Source organism: Macrotis lagotis, chromosome 7 (genome assembly GCF_037893015.1).
Source record: "Macrotis lagotis isolate mMagLag1 chromosome 7, bilby.v1.9.chrom.fasta, whole genome shotgun sequence".
NCBI lineage: Eukaryota > Metazoa > Chordata > Mammalia > Peramelemorphia > Peramelidae > Macrotis > Macrotis lagotis.
Genome location: NC_133664.1, coordinates 201,026,288 through 201,049,852, shown reverse-complemented (window position 1 = coordinate 201,049,852; position 23,565 = coordinate 201,026,288). Strand labels below are relative to the sequence as shown.

Below are 23,565 nucleotides of genomic sequence, written 5' to 3'. Positions count from 1 at the left end.
TTTTTTCAGTCTCTAGTTCTTCTATTTTCCAATCACTGTCTTATTTTCATTCTTCCTTTCCCAGACCTCTCATTGCTGCTAAGAACCCCAAGATTGCAGTTTCCAAGATGATGATGGTTCTAGGGGCCAAGTGGCGAGAGTTTAGTACCAACAACCCCTTCAAGGGCAGTTCTGGAGCCTCAGTGGCAGCTGCAGCTGCTGCAGCAGTGGCTGTGGTGGAGAGTATGGTAACTGCAACTGAAGTTGCTCCACCTCCACCCCCTGTGGAAGTACCCATCCGCAAGGCCAAAACCAAGGAGGGCAAAGGTTAGTGAGATAAGATTGAAGTGTATAGACAAGCCTGATCCTAGGATGCCTTTTCTTTCCTCTAAAATTGGAAAAGTTTGAGAATTGTGGATAGTGAGAAAGTAGAGGCAATGAGAGAGCATAGATAATTTTTCCTAAAAGTTGGTCAATAAAAGGGAAGAAAAGGATCAGTAGTACCTTGGGGGGGGTATAGTAGGATAGGGTTAAGTGAAGTGTGTATGGTTTTTTTTTTAAAGGATATGGTAAATCTGACATGTTTATAGATGACAGGGATTGAGTCAGAAATAGGAATAGATTAAAGGTGAAAAAAAGGGAATAAGGTCAGTAAGACAAACTTTTGAAGATCTTAAAGAATTGGTGTTTGCATTTGACTTAACCTTTCTTTTCTTTTAGGTCCTAATGCCCGAAGGAAGCCTAAAGCTAGCCCCCGTGTGCCTGATGCTAAGAAACCTAAACCGAAGAAAGTGGCACCCTTGAAAATCAAGCTGGGAGGCTTTGGCTCTAAGCGCAAGAGGTCTTCGGTGAGAATCTGCATGTGGTAGGGTCACCAAATCCTAAGGATGAAATACCCTGGAATAGTCTACAGCAGTGGACATACAGCAGTGGGAAGGTGTGGGCACAGCTGTTAGAGGAGACATCTAGTGTTCCCTTCTAATGTGCTAACATTTTCCCTGCAAGGGGAGAATGAGACTTCCTCAATATATACAGCTTCCCCTTGGCTAGGATGTCTATGAATCTGATCCCTTTCATCTTGCCAGAGTGAAGATGATGACCTGGATGTGGAATCTGACTTTGATGATGCTAGTATCAACAGTTACTCGGTGTCAGATGGTTCAACTAGTCGGAGTAGCCGCAGCCGCAAGAAACTCAGAGCTAACAAAAAGAAAAAGAAAGGTGTGTTTCTCTTATGTCTTTGGATGGTTATCAATGAGGGCTCAAATCCCCTAAAAATAGGACAAAGACTTGGGATGGTATCATAATGGGTGGCGGGTTGTGCTACTTACTGGGCTTCCCCTCTTCCTTGCCTAGGCGAGGAGGAGGTGACTGCTGTGGATGGTTATGAGACAGACCACCAGGACTACTGTGAAGTGTGCCAGCAAGGAGGCGAGATCATCCTGTGTGATACCTGCCCTCGTGCTTACCACATGGTCTGCTTGGATCCTGATATGGAGAAGGCTCCGGAGGGCAAGTGGAGTTGTCCACACTGTGTGAGTATTAGTCAAATATGGGTCCCTTTGAACCTGGGAGGTTTTATTCTGTGGGGATTATGGAGATCAAGCTCATGAAATTTGGAGGGGGGAAGGAATTGATTTAGGGGGAAAAGGTAGAATCAAGAATTGGGGTGGGGGGGTTGGGACCTAACTGTGATGTTTTACCACAGGAAAAAGAGGGTATCCAGTGGGAGGCGAAGGAGGACAACTCTGAGGGTGAAGAAATTCTAGAAGAAGTTGGTGGTGACCCCGAGGAAGAGGATGATCATCACATGGAGTTCTGCCGTGTCTGCAAGGATGGTGGGGAATTGCTCTGCTGTGACACCTGTCCCTCCTCTTACCATATCCATTGCCTGAACCCTCCACTTCCAGAGATCCCCAATGGCGAATGGCTTTGTCCTCGTTGCACAGTGAGTATACCTGACTTGAAGTGTAGGGGTGGGGATGTATAATTTGCAACTTTAAATTATTGTTATTATATGATACAAAAGCATTGTGAGAATAAAAGAAGCCAAGGGACTTTTTGGGAATGAGTCAAATGACTTCTTTGGACCTGAAGCAATTTCTCTTTACCTTTTAATAAAACTCTAGGCTTCTGGTGATTCTGGAAGGATTCATTTGCTATGGGATCATGCTGGAATGGTGTAGGGCAAGATAGTTAATGTTTTGCCAGCTGTCCAGAGGGTACTGAAGTAGTGTTATGCCAACTCAGAGCACTCTGTTCCTGTCTCTGCCTCAGGGACACTATCAATTTAAACTGGTTTTATTGTAGTCACTAAATGCTGTATAATTTTCCATAAGGAAAGTTCAGGAACCCAAATCTATTATCTTAAGCTTATTGTCCAAGCTTAATTAGTCTTATCATTTTTTTGAGAACTAAGCATTTGAGATTAGATGTGAAATAAGTGCTAAGTGGGGATAAGAAATGGAAAAGATTTCTCCTCCTGTCCCTGTAAATTTCTGACTGCTAGTATATAGGGTGTATTAGGACTTCACCTTAGAGAGGTATACTTTTGTGTTTCTTATCTTTCTTAGTGCCCTTCACTGAAAGGTAAAGTTCAGAAGATCCTGATCTGGAAATGGGGGCAGCCACCATCCCCTACACCAGTGCCCCGACCTCCAGATGCTGACCCCAATACTCCTTCCCCTAAGCCTTTGGAGGGGAGACCTGAACGACAATTCTTTGTGAAATGGCAAGGCATGTCCTACTGGCACTGCTCTTGGGTATCAGAACTACAGGTAAGCCCTCATGAGAGGGGTTGGATGTGTGAGATGAAGTACAGGGAGAATAAAGCAAAAGATATAATAGTCCTAGATAAAAGATAATAGCTCCATTGATAGCTCTGGGTTTTTTCCCCCTGATCCTAGCTGGAACTTCACTGTCAAGTGATGTTCCGCAACTACCAGCGCAAGAATGATATGGATGAGCCACCATCTGGGGACTTTGGTGGGGAGGAAGAAAAAAGCCGTAAGCGAAAGAACAAAGACCCTAAGTTTGCAGAAATGGAGGAACGTTTCTATCGCTATGGGATTAAACCTGAGTGGATGATGATTCACCGCATCCTAAACCATAGGTACCAGTAAAGCTTGTGATTTTCATAGAGACCCCTAAAGAAGGTCACTTGGCATTGGTAAGGCTAAGGGATAAGATCTCTGTGAAAGAGAATGAGGACTCATCTTTTCTGTTAATGAGATTAAGCAAATAGAAAGTCTTGTCAGTGTCTTGTACAAAATAGGTATGCAATAAATATAAAAGGAATTCTAGTGTTGGAGCTATTAGGAGAGGGGAAAGAGGGGTGGTGGTGCCCTTGGTCTGAAGGTAAGAGTTTGTGATCTCAGGCAGAGTTTGATTTCTTGGTTTGCAAAAATGTACTATCCAGTTCTTCTTCCTCAAGAACCTGAAGAGAATGTGCTTGCTCTCATAATTCTTTCTCTCTTTGGTGCCTCAGTGTGGATAAGAAAGGTCATGTTCACTATTTGATCAAATGGAGGGACCTGCCCTATGATCAGGCATCCTGGGAGAGTGAGGATGTAGAGGTACAAGACTATGACCTTTTCAAGCAGAGCTACTGGAATCATAGGTGAGCATTTGAGTGGCTTCAGATTGGAAAGAAGTGACATTGGAAGGGTAGACATTTAATGCCCTCTCTTTTTTAGGGAGCTAATGCGGGGTGAGGAAGGACGACCTGGTAAAAAGCTCAAGAAAGTTAAACTGAGGAAGTTGGAGAGGCCCCCTGAAACTCCTACAGTTGATGTGAGTTGGGACAGAGAAGAGGAAATAACTTATTTAGGTGGGAGGATGGATGTTGTCTCCATCCAGATCATGCTTCATATGATGGTAGTGCTATAAATAATGACCTGTTTTAGTAAGTCTCCTTTTCCTCCCCTTTCCATATATCTAAATCAGAGAGGACTTTTCTTCTCATTTTAGCCAGCAGGGAAATATAGAAGTGGAGAAGAGGGAGGGGAGGATGGAAAGCTTGCTAAACTTCATGAAAAAAATCTTGGAGAAAAGTAACATGGTGTAATGGAAGAGTGCTACACTTGGACTCAGGAGAGACTTGGATTTGAATCTACTCTGACGTTTAGCTACGAGACTTTTGTGACTTAATCTCTTAATTCCTTTTTCTCTTTTAGCCCTTGTTTCCTCTTCTGTAAAATGGAAGTATTAATACCTGTAGTTATCTGTTTATGTGGATCAAAACAAAAAGTTTATAAAGTACTTTTACATACATTAATAACATCATTAGCCTGGATTTGTATTACTTTGTTGAGTTGGGGCTAGATTTCAGCACTCCTGATCTTCAACCCAAGGCTCTCTTTCTCTCTGGTTATTCTATTTTGAGAAATAGACAGGAAGTTTTCAAAATGAAGCTTAGGAAGGAATGTGATAGAAATAGGTTTACTTACTTTGGAGAATTCTATGACTTAGTCTGTTTTCCTCCATTTGTTAGGTGGGTTGGTTATCCTTTTACCAAGAAGAAGAGGTTAGGATAAGGGCAGAGGGGAAATAATGTCCTGTCTGGATCCTTTCCATAGACTTTTCTGTTGATGTGTAAGGCTGGAAGAAGATGTTTGGTTAGTTAGCTGAGTCTTTGTGTTTAAGTTAAATAAATCAATTAAAACCAGTTTAAATTAATATAAGCTTCATCTTTTTTGAATTTCTGCTACTTTTCCTTTCAGCCAACAGTGAAGTATGAGCGGCAACCAGAGTACCTAGATGCCACTGGTGGGACTCTACATCCCTATCAGATGGAGGGATTAAACTGGTTGCGCTTCTCCTGGGCCCAGGGCACTGACACCATCTTGGCAGACGAAATGGGCTTGGGCAAGACTGTTCAGACAGCTGTCTTTCTATATTCTTTGTATAAGGAGGTAAGAGAGCATGTGTTAATTAACTTCTATCTTCTCAAGATGATGTTCATTTAGTTAGTGCTGAGGTAGGAAAGGAGACTAAATTCCTCTAGGTGAATTTGATATAATGGGGAGAGTTAAGACAGAATATTACACAACAAAATGTAACTAATAGTAGAAGATAGATAGAGCATGTATCAGCATGATGAGACCTGTGAGGGATTAGTCCGAGAAGGTCCCATGGAAGAGGGAACAAAGAAGTTTTGGAGGAGGTTTGAATCAGTTCAGGAGAAAAGGTGGAAAACTGATTCTGAATACTTTTGTTCTTTTTCATATTCTTGACAAAGGGGGTTGGGGTTATAGTGCATAGAAATTGGTTTATAGATATGGTTAGTAAAGTAAAAGGACTTAAATTCTTTTCTCCTGCCTTTTCCACCCTAGGGTCATTCAAAAGGCCCTTTCCTAGTGAGTGCCCCACTTTCTACAATCATCAACTGGGAGCGAGAGTTTGAAATGTGGGCTCCGGACATGTATGTGGTAACCTATGTTGGGGACAAGGATAGTCGTGCCATTATCCGTGAAAATGAGTTCTCTTTTGAAGATAATGCTATTCGTGGTGGCAAGAAGGCTTCCAGAATGAAGGTATCTCAGAGGGAGACTATTAAGAGGGAGGAATGGGGTGGCTAGGTGGTATAGTGGATAAAGCATCGGCCCTGGAGTCAGGAGTACCTGGGTTCAAATCCGGTCTCAGAAACTTAATAATTACCTAGCTGTGTGGCCTTGGGCAAGCCCCCGTTTGCCTTGCCAAAAAAAAAAACCTAAAAATGGAAGAATAGCCATTTCAGGCCAAACCTATTCCCTTGGGATGAAGAAAAAGGGATGCCCTGGGATCTAGAAGATGTTATTTCACCAGTAGTGGGGCTGAACATCATTGATTGGGCCCCCTTTCTTCGCAGAAAGAAGCATCTGTGAAGTTTCATGTGTTGCTGACATCCTATGAACTAATCACCATTGACATGGCCATTCTGGGCTCAATTGATTGGGCCTGCCTGATCGTAGATGAAGCTCATAGGCTTAAGAACAATCAGTCTAAGGTAAATAGAGTCTTTGGGTTCTCTTGTTAGATGCTTTTGATTTATTGAAGGTGGGGAATCCCTCGGTAGTGGGAAGTTAAGACTATCCTGTAGCCCATCCCTTCATTATAAGGCTCTGAAGGGCTAAATTAGTAAGCTTTTTGAAGCCAGTTTAGGTTTCTCTGGAGTCATGCTGGGGCCCATGGGTGACTGAAACAATCGGTTTTCCTTTTCCTCTTATTTTGGCCCTCTTCCCTATTAGTTTTTCAGGGTCCTCAATGGCTACTCCCTCCAGCACAAGTTACTACTAACAGGGACACCTCTACAGAATAATTTAGAAGAGCTCTTCCACCTGCTTAATTTCCTCACTCCAGAAAGGTTCCAGTAAGTATTCTTTCATTTCAGCACATCATTTCTTACACCCACTTTACCCTCTCCCCTATTTATCCCTATCTTTTTCTTTCCATACTTTCCCAATAAATCTTTCTTTGTTTTTCCTTGATAAAGTAACCTGGAGGGCTTCCTAGAGGAGTTTGCTGACATTGCCAAGGAGGATCAGATCAAGAAATTGCATGACATGTTGGGGCCTCATATGCTGCGGCGGCTTAAAGCTGATGTCTTCAAGAACATGCCCTCCAAGACAGAGCTGATTGTGCGTGTGGAACTGAGCCCTATGCAGAAGTGAGTTAAAGGAATGTTCCCCAAGGGAATAGGACAAAAGCTAAATTCACTAAAATATTTAGAAAAATCTGCTTGTCCCTTGTAATATTTCCAGTATCCACCTTTTTACTCCATTCTAGGAGCATTCCAATTCTGGGCCATCTGATGGTGATGGTAGAGAACAAGTAGGACCTTGTGTCATGAAATTCTTTTTCCAATTTTAGTCAAGTTCTGTTTGCAAATCACCTTATGGTCTTTTAGATTCAAACAGATTACTTTTTTAGGTTCTTTTAGTATTTTTTTTTTTAACTTCTGGGTTCCCTGGACCCATAAAAGAAAGGAAGATCTCTGGATTTTAAGGGGTGGTTGTCTTGAAGTTTGGTAGTATGACTTTCTGTTCCGTCTGCAGGAAATACTACAAATACATTCTAACCCGAAACTTTGAGGCACTCAATGCTCGGGGTGGCGGTAATCAGGTTTCCCTACTTAATGTGGTGATGGATCTTAAAAAGTGCTGTAACCACCCTTACCTCTTCCCTGTGGCTGCCATGGTATGTTGTGAAACCTTTGTTTCTTTAATGTCATCTGAATTGTTCCTTTGTCTTCCATTTCATTTTTCTTTCCTTTTCTACTTTTTATTCTAGGAAGCACCAAAGATGCCCAATGGGATGTATGATGGTAGTGCCCTAATTCGAGCATCAGGGAAGCTACTTTTATTGCAAAAAATGCTCAAGAACCTCAAAGAGGGTGGCCACCGTGTGCTCATTTTCTCACAGGTATCGGGTGTATTGGGAGATTTAGATGGAGGAGATAGTTTTTAGTGGGAGGAGAACTGAACTCTAAGAGTATATTTATATTCTGTTCTTAGATGACCAAGATGTTGGACCTGTTAGAGGATTTTTTGGAACATGAAGGTTATAAATATGAGCGAATTGATGGAGGAATTACTGGGAACATGCGTCAGGAGGCCATTGATCGCTTTAACGGTAAGAGGTTGGAATATATGTATATATAATATATTTATTTATTTACTTATTTGTATAGGGAGAAAGGGGGCAAATTAAAATACTATTAGATTTGCCTTTTGGCTAGTCACATTTTTTCCCGTACCTCAATTTTCCCATTTATACTTGCCACAAAGGGGAATTTATTGCATAGAGAAGGAAATAACCTCCAGTCTAGAGGTATGTTTGGTTATTTCAGAAGAATATCTAAAATGCAGGCGGCTAGGTGGCGCAGTGGATAAAGCACCGGCCCTGGAGTCAGGAGTACCTGGGTTTAAATCCGGTCTCAGACACTTAATAATTACCTAGCTGTGTGGCCTTGGGCAAGCCACTTAACCCCATTTGCCTTGCAAAAAAAATTTTTAAAGGTGGCTTGAACCCAGGTACTCCTGACTCCAGGGCCAGTGCTTTATCCACTATGCCACCTAGCTGCCCCCAAAAAAGAATATTTAAAATGACATGTTTTATTCTCTTTCTTCTAGCACCTGGTGCTCAGCAGTTTTGCTTTCTTCTTTCTACTCGAGCTGGGGGTCTGGGAATCAATTTAGCTACTGCAGATACTGTTATCATCTATGACTCTGACTGGAACCCCCATAATGATATACAGGTAAACAGGATCAGTTTCAAAGTGATAAGTCACTGAGCATTGATATTATTTGTGTAAGGAGTCTCCCTGCTTTTTGTAAGTAGATGCCAAAATGAAGAGAAAAACAGTAGTTTTACTTTATAGCTCTTAATTTTTTTGTATATAGAGATTGGACATAATGGTCATATTTTCAGGAAACAATGCTTCAATTCCATTTTATTCTAGCTTCTAGATTTAGGAGGATTAATAGCAGGAGGCACTACAGTCATTGGTACTTGGATGTGGATAGAAATCCATAGGGCAAGAATCAGTGGAATAGGGAGATAAGATGATAGATAATTCAACTTTTGCTTCTGTTTCTGCCCTCCTGTAGGCTTTTAGCAGAGCCCATCGTATTGGTCAGAATAAGAAAGTGATGATCTACCGTTTTGTGACCCGTGCTTCAGTAGAGGAGCGCATCACACAGGTGGCAAAGAAGAAGATGATGCTCACGCATCTTGTAGTAAGGCCTGGTCTAGGCTCTAAGACTGGCTCCATGTCCAAGCAGGAGCTTGATGATATCCTCAAATTTGGTACTGAGGAACTATTCAAGGATGAAGCTACTGATGGAGGTAAGGTTGGATCTTTAAACTTGGTATACAGGGTTAGAGAGTATATGTGGTATTGGAGTGATTAATCTTTTAGGGGAAAGTAACATAAATGCTTTGACTCATTCTTTTCCACCAAATTACCTTCTTGTGCTCTATATGGGATGTTCATTTCTCTCAGGAGGAGATAACAAGGAAGGAGAAGACAGTAGTGTTATCCACTATGATGACAAGGCCATAGAGCGACTCCTGGATCGAAATCAGGATGAGACAGAAGACACAGAACTTCAAGGCATGAATGAATACCTGAGCTCCTTCAAGGTTGCCCAGTATGTGGTACGGGAAGAAGAAATGGGGGTAAGTGACAATGGGGGTAAATCCTGGGGCTAGCATTCAGGACTTGAGTGGAAAAAATCCATTCTGCAGGTGTACATCCATGCTTAAATTCAGGTTGTCTAAACTGACCTTTTTTGTCCCAGTAGACTTTTGTTGTCTCTTGCCAGTTTTCTTAATTCTGTATCTTTTCTATTTTCTTTTTAATTTGATGTGGAGGTTTTCAAATATTAAGCCAGAGAAAATAAATATTTTGAGATTAAGACTCAAAAAAATAAAAGAAGACTAAAGGTTTGTAGTTTTTATAAAAATTTCATGCTTTCATATCAAGAGTATTGTCTGTACTCAGCTAGAAAGTCCGTATGTGACCTGGACCAAATAACATTACCAGAAAATAAAATTTATTATGTATTGATCGAAACTGATTACTGATGTATCAAACTGCCTATGTACAGTCAACAGTAATGATTTGTTGCAAGTATAAATTCAATTCTAAAGGAGAACATGTGGCTTGCATTTTGAGGTACTTCCAAATCTGTCTTATTAAAACTGCTATTGATGCTGAATATTAGGGTAAAGATAAAAGAATAGACATTGATTCAGACTTTTCAGTATTTCCTAAGGACACCAGAAGAAGCTTTTAGAAACTACCTTTGGCAGCAAATACTTGATCAGACAGAAGATGATGGCTGACAACTAAGTGTACCACTGGTTTGGTATAAAAATGTTTATGAAGTAGTATTGCAGGTAAGTGGCACAGCAAATAGAAAACTGACCCTGGAGTCAGGAGTACCTGAGTTCGAATACAGCCTCAGACACTTAATAATTGCCTGTGTGACCTTGGGCAAGTCACTTAACTCCATTGCCTTGCCAAAAAAAAACTCCCAAAAAAGTATTACTGAAGAGGTTGGTGGAAGATTATGGACATTACTGTTTTATAAAACAATGAAGAGTAGAAGAAAAACTACAAAATTTTGTAAGAGACATAAATCACGTCATTGTGAATGCATTTAAGGACAAAACACGGAGGAAAAGAAAAGAAAATGGAAATGATTTGTCAAGATTTCTTCAACAAACTATTTTTCTACAACCAGTGGAGCAGCACAGTTGAATTTTATCTAACCCCACAGTTCTTGATGTGCAACAGGAGGAAATAAAAATGGGAGAAATAACAAAAAAAACAGGAAACATTTCTGGAAGAAACTTAAGGCACAATTTTTGAAGTTGTTAATTTTGAAGTTGTTAATTCTCAAGATTTTTGAGGGAATCATACGGCACCTGAATTTTGAGCAATCCCTCTTGAACAAGAATCCCCTCTATAATATACCCAACAAGTGACCAGTCTTGATTGAAGATCTCTGGTATACAGGGAACAAACATACTGCCTTTGGACAGAGTGCATATGTATTTTTGGATAGTTCAAATTGTCTGGAGGTTTTTCCCTTACATCTTCCATCCAAGTCTTTGTTCTAAAGCCAAGCAGAAAAGTCTGTACTTGAATTGTTCTCTCAGGTCTTCTTTTCAGGTTAAATATTGTCATTCACTTAGAGAAATACCGTGGTAGGAGTCGGGAAGACCTGAGCTCAAATCCTGCCTTATACTTTTATATAATTCAGGTCCTTTTCTAGGAAATTATTATGTATGGCACCAGTGTCTCACATTTAGAACACTAATGTTTGTAAATCATCTGGGAAAGTAAGTCACTTAACCTTCTGAACTTTTTTTATCAGTAAGATGAGTAGGAGGAACTTGTCTGAGGTCCCTTCTAGGGCTACATCTGTGATTCTATGTGGCATTTTTCTTGAAGTCCTTAAGTAACTATCCTGGTTGCCTTCTTAAAGATATACTTTTCAGTTTACTAGTGTTCTTTATAAAATGTGGCTCTAGGAGCAGCTAGGTGGTGTAGTGGATAGAGCACCAGTTCTGGAATCAGGAGGACCTGAGTTTAAATTCAGCATCAAACACTTAATACCTAGTTGTGTGACCTTGAGCAAGTCACTTAACCCCATTGCCTTGTAAATAAAAAATAAAAAAACAACAAAAAATGTGACTGAGAAATGAATGAAATAAATCTATGGATGTGGTTTGAGTAGAGTAGAAATTGGTGAGACTATCCCTGGTCTTTGACATTATACTTAATACAGCATATTAGTATTAATTTTCTTGGCTGCCATATCACATATTTTTGTAACATCCCAATTGCTTTCCCTCTCCTAGAGAGCCGTCCCTTAAAATGAATGTTATTTTTTAAAGAGAAAAAAAAACCTGGTAGAAACATTGAGAAAGGCTAAAAAATATGGGCAATATGTAATACCTATAGACCTTCTATCTCCATGAAGGGCCCCTGGTCTTTTGCAAATGAACTGCTTCCTGAGCATGCATTTTCCATGTTGGACTTACAAAGTTGATATTTTGAACCTTTACATTTATCTTAATAGAATTAGTCCATTGTATTAGTTGGCCCACTCTTGACTTGCCCTCACTATGTTAGCTTTTCTCAAGTTTGTGTGATCTATAAATTTGATAAAGACTACTTAGGGGTTTGGCCATTTAGCCAGTTATGAATCTGTTTTATTGTTTATGCCAAATCTCCCCAGTTTTTGAAATATGTTTTGCTAAAAACCTAGGTTTAACTATTTACATTATTGTTTCAATCTACCAGCTTGGTAACCATGTCACAGAGGGAAATATGACTAGTCTGGCAGGATTTATTTCTGATGAAGTTAGTATAGTCTTTGTGCTTGCTGCTTTCTTTTCTAGATGTTCCCACTATCTTTTTCACAGTGTGTTCTAGAATTTTGCCAGGAAATGAAGTTAAGTCCATTGACCTGTACTTTGTAGGCTTCATTTTCTTTTTGAAAATCAATGTGATACCTTTTGCCTGTTCTCTGTGATCTTTCAAAGAACATTGACTATGGTTCAGCAATGGCATTTCCCAATTCTTTTCAGTGCTCTGGAATACAGTGTGTCCTGGGACTTGAACTCATCAAAGTAGCTAGATGCTGTTTTACTATCTTCTTATTTATCTTGGGTATCACTTTGCCATTAGTCACTTTTGTTCTGTCCTTTGCATTTCAATGATTATTCTCCTTGGCAGAGGGTAAAAATAGAAGTGGAATAGGGACAGAGCAGTTCTGCCTTCTTTCTGTTGTCTGTTCTTGAGTAGCAGCTCTGGTAATTTTTTCCTTTCCATTAATTAAAAGAAACCCTGTTTTTTTGCTCTTTGCTTTTCTTGAGAGCTTTGCCTCAATGTGTACCTTGGTACTTCTGATAATATATATATATTTGGTTTTTGCAAGGCAGTGGGGTTAAGTGACTTGCCCCAAGGTCACACAGCTAGGTAATTGTTAAGTGTCTGAGACAAGATTTGAACTCAGGCTCTCCTGACAGTGCTCTATCCACTGTGTCAACTAGGCCCCTCAACAATATTTTTTAACAAAACTATTCCACAGTTTTGTATTATTCCTCTTCTATTTGCTTGTTTCCATCTTCTGTATATGTCTCCAGAAATCTAAGGTGGTTGGTGAGTTCCCTTTTCATTCACTTTGGTCTCTTTATTTTCTCCCCATCTTTTTCTTCTTAGGACTTGTTTCTCTGTCTCCAGAAAATTTGTTCCTTTCAGAGCTTTCCTTCCCTCCTGGGCTGATGACTGGAAAGTGGATGAGTATCCACTTTGTTTCTAGTTATTTACTGACACAAAGAATTGCTACATTGAATATTTTGGTATACACAAGAGCTTTCTTCTTACAGAATTTTAGTCCATGGGATGCTAAATTATCCTTTCTGTGAAGCTTTTGGAATCTTTTCTTTCAAAATCTAGGATGTATTTCTGGCTTTCCTCTTCTATCACGTTCTAAGGTGGAATAATCTTTTTTTCCCAAAAGTTTTAAATCATTACTTTAAAAATGCTGCATCTAAATCTTTTTACTAACTACACAATTATTTCTGTTCTTTTAAACAAAGAATAATAGTTAAAACAAAACTGACCAAAAACTACCTTGTCTAAACAGTGTTTGTGGCATTCTACTCATTCTACAGTGGTCAGTATTTTTTAATCATGTATTCTCTGGGTTCCTATCATTTCTATCTCAACTAGTTCTTCCTTGTTGGTGATAATAGCATTTTTCCTTGTTGGTTTCCTCAGCTTTTGAAGAATAAAATTATCAAGGCAAGTCAAGGTACTATTAACTACTTGACCTCTGGCAGAAAAAGTTAAAGCTGTTGTTTGGATAAATATAGTCCTTGCCTCTTAGACATGGGCATCTCTCAGGTTATATTCGAACTAATACTATAGTCTATACAGGTAGCCTCTACTGTACTCTGATGGTAGTTTCACCTATGTTAATATTCATTTGATAACTTTTAAAAATGTGTGCTTGGTTTCGCACAGCAATGGGGTTAAGTGACTTGCCCACTGTCACACAGATAATTATGTGTCTCAGGTCACATTTGAACTCAGAGCACCATCCCTGGAGTCAGGAGGACCTATCTACTGAGCCACCTAGCTGCCTCTAAATTTAATTTTTTCAATTAACAAATTTATTCTCTCTCTCCCACTTCCACTTTGCATTAGAAAAAGAAAAATTAAAACAATTGTAATAAATATGCATGATCAACCAAAATAAATCCACATAAGCCATGTCTCATTCTATACACTTGATTCCATCAGACCTCCCCTCAGAAGGTCTTCATTGATCTTTTGAAATAATGGTTAGTCATTGAGATATTCTGAGTTCTTAAAAGTTTTGAAATTATTCTCCTGATCCTGCTCACTTCACTTTGCATCAGTTCATACAGATAACAAGTTTCACTAACACTGTCCTTATTGTGTTTTCTTACGGCACGATAGAATTGTATTACATTTGTATACACTATAAGGACATCCTCTTAATTTCTAGTTCTTTGCTAGTACAAAAAGATCTGCTATAAGTATTTTTGAACACATGGATCCTTTCCCCCTCTGAGTTTTAGAGTTAGTATATAGTGCAGAAGTAGGGAGGAAAGAAAAATATTGGAAAAATCCAGCTCTAGTAATAAAAAGCAACAAGATCAAAGATTCATAGACTACAGTCTTCTAGTTCTGTTATCATGAATAATTTGTCTAGAGCTGCAGTTTTCCTTAGTGAAGGGAACTTTTGCTGAAGAAATTTTTTTTTGTTTTTTTATAAGACAATAAGAATAATTTTCAGCTATCTATTGAAATAAAGAAAAACATAAGCACGACCATCTGTCAGTATATTCCATAGTCATAGTATATTCTTCAGTCTGCAGGTGTTTTTTTTAACTGATCTCTAGAACTTGCGATGGTCATTGCATTTAATCTAAGCTTATCTTTTAATGTTTTCATTTATATTATTGTCATTGTGTATGTTCTGTTTCTGCACTTTTTGCTTTCCATCACTTCACAGAAGCCCGCCTATTTTTTCACTTATCATTTCTTAAAGGAGGATAACAGGATGTTATAGCCTGGTAGTGTCATTACTGAGTCAAAAGTAATAAAATATTTTTGTGACTTTTGGCATAATTATAAATTGTTTTCCATAATGGTTATACCAATTCATGTTTCTCCCAACAGTTTATTAGTCCTGACTTCCCCATGGACTTTGTTCATCTTCTATCATTTTTTTTCCAATTTGCTCAATATGAGGTGACTGGTAGTGGTTTGCATTTTTCTTTTGAAAATTATGTTTGTATTCTTTACCTTCTTTCTTGTTCTTCACCTAAATATCAACAATATGTTTTTTCATGTCTAGGCCATGGTTTTCTTTATAGGATTTTATCTTAATATATAAAGTACTGTTCCATTCTACCATTTGGCCTATCCTGTAAGATGGATAGGACTGCTGTTGGGAAGTAGTGGATTCCTGCTCAGTGGAGTGTATTATAGTGAAAATTTTTTCCCGTGTATAAATGGAACTAGATGGTTATTGAATTCTGAAATTAGAAGGTTTTGTGTTGAATTAGTCATCCTTACAGAATCATATTGCATTCAAGAATCTTGTCTCATCAAGTCTTATGAAATTAGCCTTTTTGAGTTAGGATATCTGATTTACCTTGCTTGTTAACCCCATACTTCATATATTTGTAAAGACCTTTGAAGCATGGGTTTTAATTACAACCTCTTTTCTTGGATTTTTATATCTTGTCAACTTCTGGGGTCGTTTCTGCTGCTATTCTTTTTCTTCCTACCTTGTACTACTCTATGTTATCTAGCTTAGTGGCAATTTTCCCTTTCCTTTATCCAGTCATTTGAAATATAGACAAGTTCCACTTTATTATATGAAAGATTTGAAAGTGTAAAATATCAAAAGTGAAGATTTTTTTCTCCCAAGGGATATCTATGATGAATGTTAAGATAACATAAGAATCCTTAAAAGCTTGTAATGACAATTTTATTTGACTTTCTGCTTATTACCATCAAGTAGTACAGAATATAGGAAGATGGGTATTTGCTAAGTGTTTTCCATAATCATAAAGCATGAAGTACAAATGAGAGATTATTCCTTAGATATGCTGGAGATTCTGCCAATGTTCCTAGAGTTCTGCCCAGCAACATTGCATAAGCTCCTAAATGAGAACTATAATAACTTATATTTGGATTAACTACCCATATAAGGAACCAAGTGGATAAAAGACATGTATTTTCTAGATGGATACAACTGAATGGAAAGTCTATAGAACTGACCCATCTTACATAGATATTGTGGTTGAAAAATGAACTTTGTCCATAACTGAATACTGAAGGAAATATTAGGCTGGATTGCACTGAAGAAATTGTGCATTGTTTATATTGACTCTCAGCTTCTTGAAATAAAGGTCTATATTTAAAATAATATTATGGTGATGTATGGCTATCAGTTATGGAAAAGCAAAGTCCCCAAGAATTAGAATTTTAGTTCACCAGTAGGACAGTGGAAGTGTATTACCAAAGAATTGCAAAGGAGTAGTGACATAAGGAATAGCATGCCAAGGATATAGCATAAAGGATGACCAGGAGGTAGACAGGCCATGAAGTGATGATGAAGTATAATTGATAACCTTTAAGCTCTCATAGTGTTCATGTATATCAGGGAATTTGGTGGAAGAATCTCAGCACATTGGTTGATTTCTGTTGTGGAGGATTTATAGGAAGACATAAGTTTTTCAGTATGAAAGAACATCAATAGGTTGCAATCTGGTCTGCTGAAGGTAATCAACATTAATGGATCTTTGTTTTTATTAAAGCATACATTATGGAAGTACTTGAAGGTCTTGTTACTGTGTGAATTGAGGCATAAAAGCTCCTATTATACACTATATATTAAAATTACATGGGGAACAAACATTTGAACATTGTAAAAAAGATTTTGTAAGGATTTGGGGGTTTTACATAGCATATATAAATAGATGACAAAATTTTATTTAAATATGCTTGGGGACCTTTTATTTCATTTATTTGAGCATTTCAATCATTTGTTAAACAACCTATTACGCACAAGGTAAAAATGAAACAGTTCTTGTTCTCAGGGAGCTTATGTAATAGAAATTTTAGAAGAAATTCCTGCTACCTATTCTTGCTACCCATTCTACTTAATTAAATGTCTGGCTTCCCTTTTCCACTCTTTTATTCTGTTTTGTCTTCTCTGTTGATAACCATATTTATATGCTTGTCTACTAATCTATACAGTAAACATTCGTAGAATTAGAAGTTTTGTGTCTTGTCAAATAGATACAATACTATAGAAGATAGAGAATCTTGTAGAATGGTGATATGACCACCTTTCCCCCACCCTGAGTTTTTATTCCATCTGTCTCAGGAGGAAGAAGAGGTAGAACGAGAGATCATCAAACAGGAAGAAAGTGTGGATCCTGACTACTGGGAGAAGCTGCTACGACACCATTATGAGCAGCAGCAAGAGGATCTGGCCCGAAATCTAGGCAAAGGGAAGCGAATCCGTAAGCAGGTCAACTACAACGATGGCTCCCAGGAAGATCGAGGTGTGTCTGGCCGGCCCCATCCCCTGCCCTTGGGCCGCTCCCCTAGGGCCGTGGGCCCCGCTCATCTGCCCTCTCTCCCTCCAGATTGGCAGGATGACCAGTCAGACAATCAGTCCGACTACTCTGTGGCCTCAGAGGAAGGCGATGAGGACTTTGATGAGCGTTCAGAAGGTGAGGGTTATTGTTTCCCAGCTGGAGATCTAGGGTGTCAAGAATGACTAATGTCCCCTACTGTTACTATTCACCCATGCACTTTCCCCTACTCCCTCCTCTTTCCTTGTAGCTCCCAGACGGCCTAGCCGCAAGGGCCTGCGAAATGATAAGGACAAACCATTGCCTCCATTGTTGGCTCGTGTTGGTGGAAATATTGAGGTAAGCAATGAGAAGCACCACCCACCTATGAGAAAAGATAATTTCAGAGAAGGTTGATGTCTGATGTCCATCAAAGGAAGGAACCTGCTTTCTTCTTCACCTAAGCACCTTCTTCCTCAGGTACTTGGCTTCAATGCCCGACAGCGGAAGGCTTTCCTCAATGCCATTATGCGTTATGGGATGCCTCCTCAGGATGCCTTTACCACTCAGTGGCTTGTGCGGGACCTGAGGGGCAAGTCAGAGAAAGAATTCAAGTGAGTGAAGATTGGGAGAGAAGTGTGGGTTAGGGCAGGGTTATATCTTGCTGAGTATTTACACAGTGGAGTTCTCATGGAGGAGGGGATTGTCTTTGAGTGTCCATAACGTTTTTGAACCATAGCTGTTGTTGAAAGAAAATCATTAACAGAGATCTTATCTTACTCTGTTAAAGTTAAGGGTTCTATATGCCATATTAGGGAGTAGTGACTATCTTAGAAGTTAGTGACTAAGTGGGGATGTTGAGTGATGTGTTCTGTAAAACAGCAGTTTGTCTGTTTAACCATCTCTTCTACTTTTTTACCTAGGGCTTATGTGTCTCTTTTTATGCGTCACCTTTGTGAGCCAGGAGCAGATGGGGCTGAGACCTTTGCTGATGGTGTCCCCCGGGAGGGCTTGTCCCGCCAGCATGTCCTTACTCGTATTGGTGTTATGTCACTCATCCGAAAAAAGGTGTGGCCCAAACCATTTAACCATGGTGAATGAATAAATGAGCATATATTAAGCATTTGCTCTGAATTAAGTATGAGGGACATGAATAAGAAAGAGATAGCTTCTGCTCTCAAGGAGATCATAAGTCTTAACAGGCAAAACAAATGTATATAGTGTTATGAATAGGAAAGTGATTTCGAGGTTTGCAGATTCTAAGTATGGTGGGGTAAAGCCAAAAGACAATCTGATTGCCATTCTCTTTTCCCAGAACAATGGTTATATTATCAAATAGAATAAGAGGTGGAATGGGGATGAGGAGAATTATATTGCTATAGCATTTTAGGAAGATTCTGTGAGACATAGTTGGAATTCTGGAAATGAGCGCTCAATGAGTGGAATGGGAACTTTGAGAATGATGATTGGTGATCAGGAGTTCTCAATAGGATATCGTGGACTGAGGGCAGGAACTGATATAGTCCATTGAAAAGCTATAGCAGGGGTGGCTAGGTGGCACAGTGGATAAAGCACCGGCCTTGGAGTCAGGAGTACCTGGATTCAAATCTGGTCTCAGACACTTAATAATTACCTAGCTGTGTGGCCTTGGGCAAGCCACTTAACCCCATTTGCCTTGCAAAAAAAAAAACTAAAAAGAAAAGAAAAAAGAAAAGAAAAGCTATAGCAGTGGGGCTAACTGTGGCAAAAAGATGGTATCTCCTTGGATGGAGAGAGACAAATGTTCCCCAAATTGTCAAGACTTTGGAAAGAGTGTGAAGGAAACCCAGAGAGAAGACTGGATGTCATATTGGAGAAGGGCTTTCATTGTTCAAGGCAAGATTTTATCAAACTCTTTTCCTAACTGCTACAGGTTCAGGAATTTGAGCATGTCAATGGGCGCTGGAGCATGCCTGAGTTGGCTGAGGTAGAAGAGAACAAGAAGATGTCACAGCCAGGATCACCTTCCCCTAAAACTCCCACACCTTCCACTCCAGGAGACACACAACCTAACACTCCTGCACCTGTGCCACCCCCTGGTAAGTCTGGCTTTTCTCTTTTTCCCTTCTCTCATTCAAGTCCATGCTTCTTATTGCTTTCCTGCTTGCTGCTGTGGCAGGAGGGCCAGAGGCAGGACTAAGAGCAAACCATCCTCTCAGATTAGGAGGGCTGCCCTGAGATGGGGCTGACTCTTAAAGGCACAAGAGGACACTTTTAAATCATGTATGAAACCAGGTCAATATGTCCAATACATGTTGTTAATAAATATCAACTTTAGACATTTCACATATTATGTGATGGGTTTTTAAATCTATTCACATATTTAAAATTTTACCCTTTTTTGAACATTTTTAAAAAATCAGTTTCTCAGATAGGTGCAGTGGTGTAGTTCTGCTAATGGGAAGGCTGAGATCTCTGTCTGTACTAAATGTAACACCAATGGGATGAGAGAACCCTGGAAGTGAGGGCTGGCTACTAGGTTGTCTAAGGGTTGAATGGTTGAAGTCAAAGCTGATCAATAATGGGATTGGGGGGCCTGTGAGGGAAAACTGCATTTCCAGTCTGGGTGAGATAGATTCAATTTTCCCTCTTCTCCCCATCCTTTCCCCTCAAAAAAACATTTTCTAAGATGAAATGTCTTTAGTATCACAGAAACTATACCCAGTGTGATCCTGTGGTCTGTGGACTATGGTCTGCCATAAGTGTGACTTCACTTAAATGATTTTTAAGCTTTCACCAAAAAAAGGTTAATAAGGATCATTGATTTACAGCTACTTCAGAATAGACCTTTCTGCCAGTTCTAGGGCCCTAGCCCCACTTGTGTTTCTTTATAGATGATGGGGTGAAAGTAGAAGAGAGTAACAACAAAGAAGAAGAGAACACAGAAGGAGAGAGAGAAGTAAAACCTGCAGCTCTTGAGGCTTCTGTGGAGGTAAGAATTTTAGTGAAATAGTTAGGAGATTGCTAATGATGTTGACCCTAGGGAAAATGAACTTAAATCCTCACTCCCTTTGGTGCTATCTATCCTACCTTTTTTCCCCCCAAGGGCACACAGCCTTCTGCATCTAATTCAGAAGAGGAAAAAGTTATGGCTGAGCCTGTGGAGGGAGAAGAGAAGGTGGATAAGCAAGAAGTCAAAGAGAAAACAGAGGAAACCATGGAGACAGAAACCAAAGGTATTAGGATTTTTTTTTGTTTTGTTTTTTTCCAAGGCAAACTGGGTTAAGTGGCTTGCCCAAGGCCACACGGCTAGGTAATTATTAAGTGTCTGAGACCAGATTTGAACCCAGGTACTCCTGACTCCAGGTCCAGTGCTTTATCCACTATACCACCTAGCTGCCCCAGTATTAAGATTTCTGAAGACCACGGATCCTCTGATATAGATCTTGGCTTTCAGCCAGATTATAGCAGTAGAGAGATGTTAAGTAAAGGAAATATTATCTTAAGATTATAGATGGGGGGTGGCTAGGTGGCACAGTGCATAGAGCACCAGCCTTGGAGTCAGGAGTACCTGGGTTCAAATCTGACCTCAGACACTTAATAATTACCTAGCCGTGTGGCCTTGGGCAAGCCACTTAACCCCATTGCCTTGAAAAATCTAAAAAAAAAAAGTATAGGTGGTACAATGGATAAGAGGGCCTGAGTTCAAATCTGGCCTCAGAAACTTAATAACTTAGCTGTGACCTTGGACAAGTCACTTAATCCCCAATGCCTTGCAAAAAAAAAAAAGGATATTAAGCTTCCTCCCCCCAAAAGGGCAGGTGGGTAAGACAAATCCAGAGAATTTTCTATAGCGCTTTACCTCTAACTCTTGATTGTAGATGCCTAGGTTTAGGACTGTTTATTAATTTGGGTCATAATAGAGGTGTGTAGTATGGAAGATAATTGTTTCTTTAGTTTATACTTTCAGTTTCATCTGTTTGCCAGGTGCTGTTGAAACAGAAAAGGTGGAGGAAAAATCAGCAGTGGATCTGACCCCAATTGTGGTAGAAGATAAAGGTAGGTATTTTAAGAAGGTAATTTAGGCTAAGACTAGGAGGACAGAAATTTAAATTTGACATCAATAATTTTGAGAGATGGAGACAATCTTGTAATTGCTTCAAGATCTTTGCTAATAGATGTCTTAATATTATCTTGGATGTAACTTGGAACAATGACAGGATCAGTGCCTCTTTTGTAATACCTAGGATTGTATTGTCTAGTTTCAGTTTTTTGGGTCTGTTTTCTTTAGTACACTCTCTGAATTCCAAAGAGGTCAAGAAGTCAGAAAAAGGTTTTATAGCTGCCTTCCCCATTATCAGGGTAGGTCAGAAGACATTACTCTAGAAACTCGAACTTTGAGTCTTGGACCAGTGCTGGCTTTAAATTATTAATAGATTGCTAATATAATTCTATGAAAAGTGGGTTTGGGGGACCAGTATGCTTTGTATTGGAACTTGACTGGGGGGCTGACCTTTCTCCCACATGTATCCTTCAGAGGAGAAGAAAGAAGAAGAGGAGAAAAAAGAAGTGATGCTTCAGAATGGGGAAACTCCCAAGGACCTAGGTGACGAGAAGCAGAAGAAGAACATCAAGCAGCGTTTTATGTTCAACATTGCAGATGGTGGCTTTACTGGTACACATGATCATGGGAGTTTAAAGAGGGTTCTTTGGCAAAGACAGTTTGCTTTTTAGGAATTAGGGAAGGTAGAAAAGGTGCATTTTCTAGGTTGATAGCATACAAGATTTTTTATCCTTATATATAAAATTTTTCTTTCTATAGTTTCATTATAGGAAATTAGGCATATGACTTGCAGAGGATGTTGGGTAGCTAAGACTTCCTAAAGTTCCAAATTACCAGGGTCCTTTTGTATCCCTCTTATTTCCAGAGCTGCATTCCCTTTGGCAGAATGAAGAACGGGCAGCCACAGTCACAAAGAAGACCTATGAGATCTGGCATCGGCGGCATGACTACTGGCTGCTGGCTGGCATTATTAAGTATCCTTTGTGTCCTTTGGGACTTTAGCTGATGGGAAAGGATAGGGAAGGTCTTCAAAGTGGCATGTCATTTTTTGTTACCCGTTTTTTGTTTCCTGAACATCCTTCTCTTAGCCATGGCTACGCCCGGTGGCAGGACATACAGAATGATCCTCGCTATGCCATTCTTAATGAACCCTTCAAAGGTGAAATGAATCGTGGTAACTTCTTGGAGATAAAAAACAAATTCCTAGCCAGAAGGTTTAAGGTGAGCCAGGAGGAGAGGAAATGTAACCTTTGTTTACTGTAGCAGAAATCAAAAGTATGAAGGTACTGGCTAAAAAACTTGTTGGCTTGCTCAAATGTAAGATATGACTTAGGATCTGGAACTTTGGGGGTAGGGAGAGATGGGGTAAGAGAAAATAGCAAATACAAATATAGCTCTTGCCCTTAGACTTTACAATTTATTAGAGAAGATAGAAAAATGTTAAATAAGAATTTAATGATCAAATTCCAAGTAGATGGTTCAGTAGATGAATTTGTTGGGAGTTAGTATAACACCTGCTATGTGTAAGGTACTATATGACAAGACCCAGAGATACATAGATTTAACAATTAGGGAATGAGCCTAATGTGAGATAAGACAGGAAAGGTAACCTCAGAGTCAGTATAGAGAGCTAAATGAGGTAGCAGGGAACCACTGTAAGTTTTTAATGGAAATAAATTGATGAAACTTATGCTTTATGAAGATTTTGGTGGTTGTATGGAGGATGGGGGAGAGTTCAATGTGTGTGGAGAGACGTGGATGAATTGAATGTCCTGAAGGTAGACTCAACAAAGCAAATTTGTCAACTGATTGAATTATTGTGGGGGAAGGGAAGAATCCTGAAAGACTCTTTTGAGATTATGAATTTGGGCTGCTCAGAAGGATGGTATTACCTCCCACAGAAAGGAAATTTCTGAAGGAAAAAATGATGAGTTCTGCAAATCTAGGTCTAGCAGGCAAATGGTGAAATTGGATTGGAGGAGTAACAAAGATTTAGGGAATCAATTTTTGTTAGAAGGTAACTCAACCAGAAAATGAACGTTACTTGTGGACAGTGAATAGACTGGTCTGATGGGAGCAAAGTAATTTTGTTAGGGACTAGAGATGAGGTCTTCACTGTTCAGTTAAAGAGTTTGTACTTCGGGGTGGCTTAGGTGGCGTAGTGGATAAAGCACTGGCCCTGGAGTCAGGAGTACCTGGGTTCAAATCCAGTCTCAGACACTTACTACCTAGCTGTGTGGCCTTGGGCAAGCCACTTAACCCTATTTGCCTTGGGGGGAAAAAAAAGTTTGTACTTCACACAATAATCAGTGGAGAGACCTTCAGTGATTTTGAGAAGTGAAAAATACCATCATTATAGAGTGTTAGGGAGACTAATAAAATAATAGTGTGTAGAGTTGGTGATGATAGGGATGGAGAAG

At 39.5% G+C, this 23,565-nt stretch overlaps 1 protein-coding gene and 1 non-coding gene across 10 annotated transcripts in view; both read left to right on the top strand.

Annotated features, from left to right (window-relative positions):
• CHD4 (chromodomain helicase DNA binding protein 4) overlaps positions 1-23,565 on the top strand; it is a 31,954-nt gene that overhangs the window by 5,782 nt on the left and 2,607 nt on the right. For 4 of the 9 annotated variants that reach the window (XM_074194466.1, XM_074194464.1, XM_074194463.1 and 1 more), the window contains exons 6-37: positions 65-306; positions 700-827; positions 1,065-1,200; positions 1,375-1,514; positions 1,688-1,927; positions 2,553-2,756; positions 2,886-3,091; positions 3,467-3,598; positions 3,675-3,771; positions 4,701-4,892; positions 5,313-5,513; positions 5,828-5,965; positions 6,207-6,328; positions 6,452-6,625; positions 7,014-7,155; positions 7,249-7,380; positions 7,473-7,590; positions 8,091-8,215; positions 8,568-8,805; positions 8,963-9,138; positions 16,911-17,091; positions 17,176-17,262; positions 17,375-17,463; positions 17,584-17,717; positions 18,027-18,171; positions 19,016-19,181; positions 19,977-20,074; positions 20,189-20,318; positions 21,070-21,141; positions 21,620-21,757; positions 22,011-22,119; positions 22,234-22,366. In XM_074194466.1, coding sequence (XP_074050567.1) covers positions 65-306; positions 700-827; positions 1,065-1,200; positions 1,375-1,514; positions 1,688-1,927; positions 2,553-2,756; positions 2,886-3,091; positions 3,467-3,598; positions 3,675-3,771; positions 4,701-4,892; positions 5,313-5,513; positions 5,828-5,965; positions 6,207-6,328; positions 6,452-6,625; positions 7,014-7,155; positions 7,249-7,380; positions 7,473-7,590; positions 8,091-8,215; positions 8,568-8,805; positions 8,963-9,138; positions 16,911-17,091; positions 17,176-17,262; positions 17,375-17,463; positions 17,584-17,717; positions 18,027-18,171; positions 19,016-19,181; positions 19,977-20,074; positions 20,189-20,318; positions 21,070-21,141; positions 21,620-21,757; positions 22,011-22,119; positions 22,234-22,366 — 4,765 coding nt within the window. Of the gene's footprint in view, positions 1-64; positions 307-699; positions 828-1,064; positions 1,201-1,335; positions 1,515-1,687; positions 1,928-2,552; positions 2,757-2,885; positions 3,092-3,466; positions 3,599-3,674; positions 3,772-4,700; positions 4,893-5,312; positions 5,514-5,827; positions 5,966-6,206; positions 6,329-6,451; positions 6,626-7,013; positions 7,156-7,248; positions 7,381-7,472; positions 7,591-8,090; positions 8,216-8,567; positions 8,806-8,962; positions 9,139-16,910; positions 17,263-17,374; positions 17,464-17,583; positions 17,718-18,026; positions 18,172-19,015; positions 19,182-19,976; positions 20,075-20,188; positions 20,319-21,069; positions 21,142-21,619; positions 21,758-22,010; positions 22,120-22,233; positions 22,367-23,565 lie in introns of all 9 variants that reach the window. The other 5 variants (XM_074194461.1, XM_074194460.1, XM_074194459.1 and 2 more) reach the window with 2 other exon arrangements.
• LOC141494604 (small Cajal body-specific RNA 11) lies at positions 19,219-19,355 on the top strand. Its single transcript, XR_012470503.1, has one exon.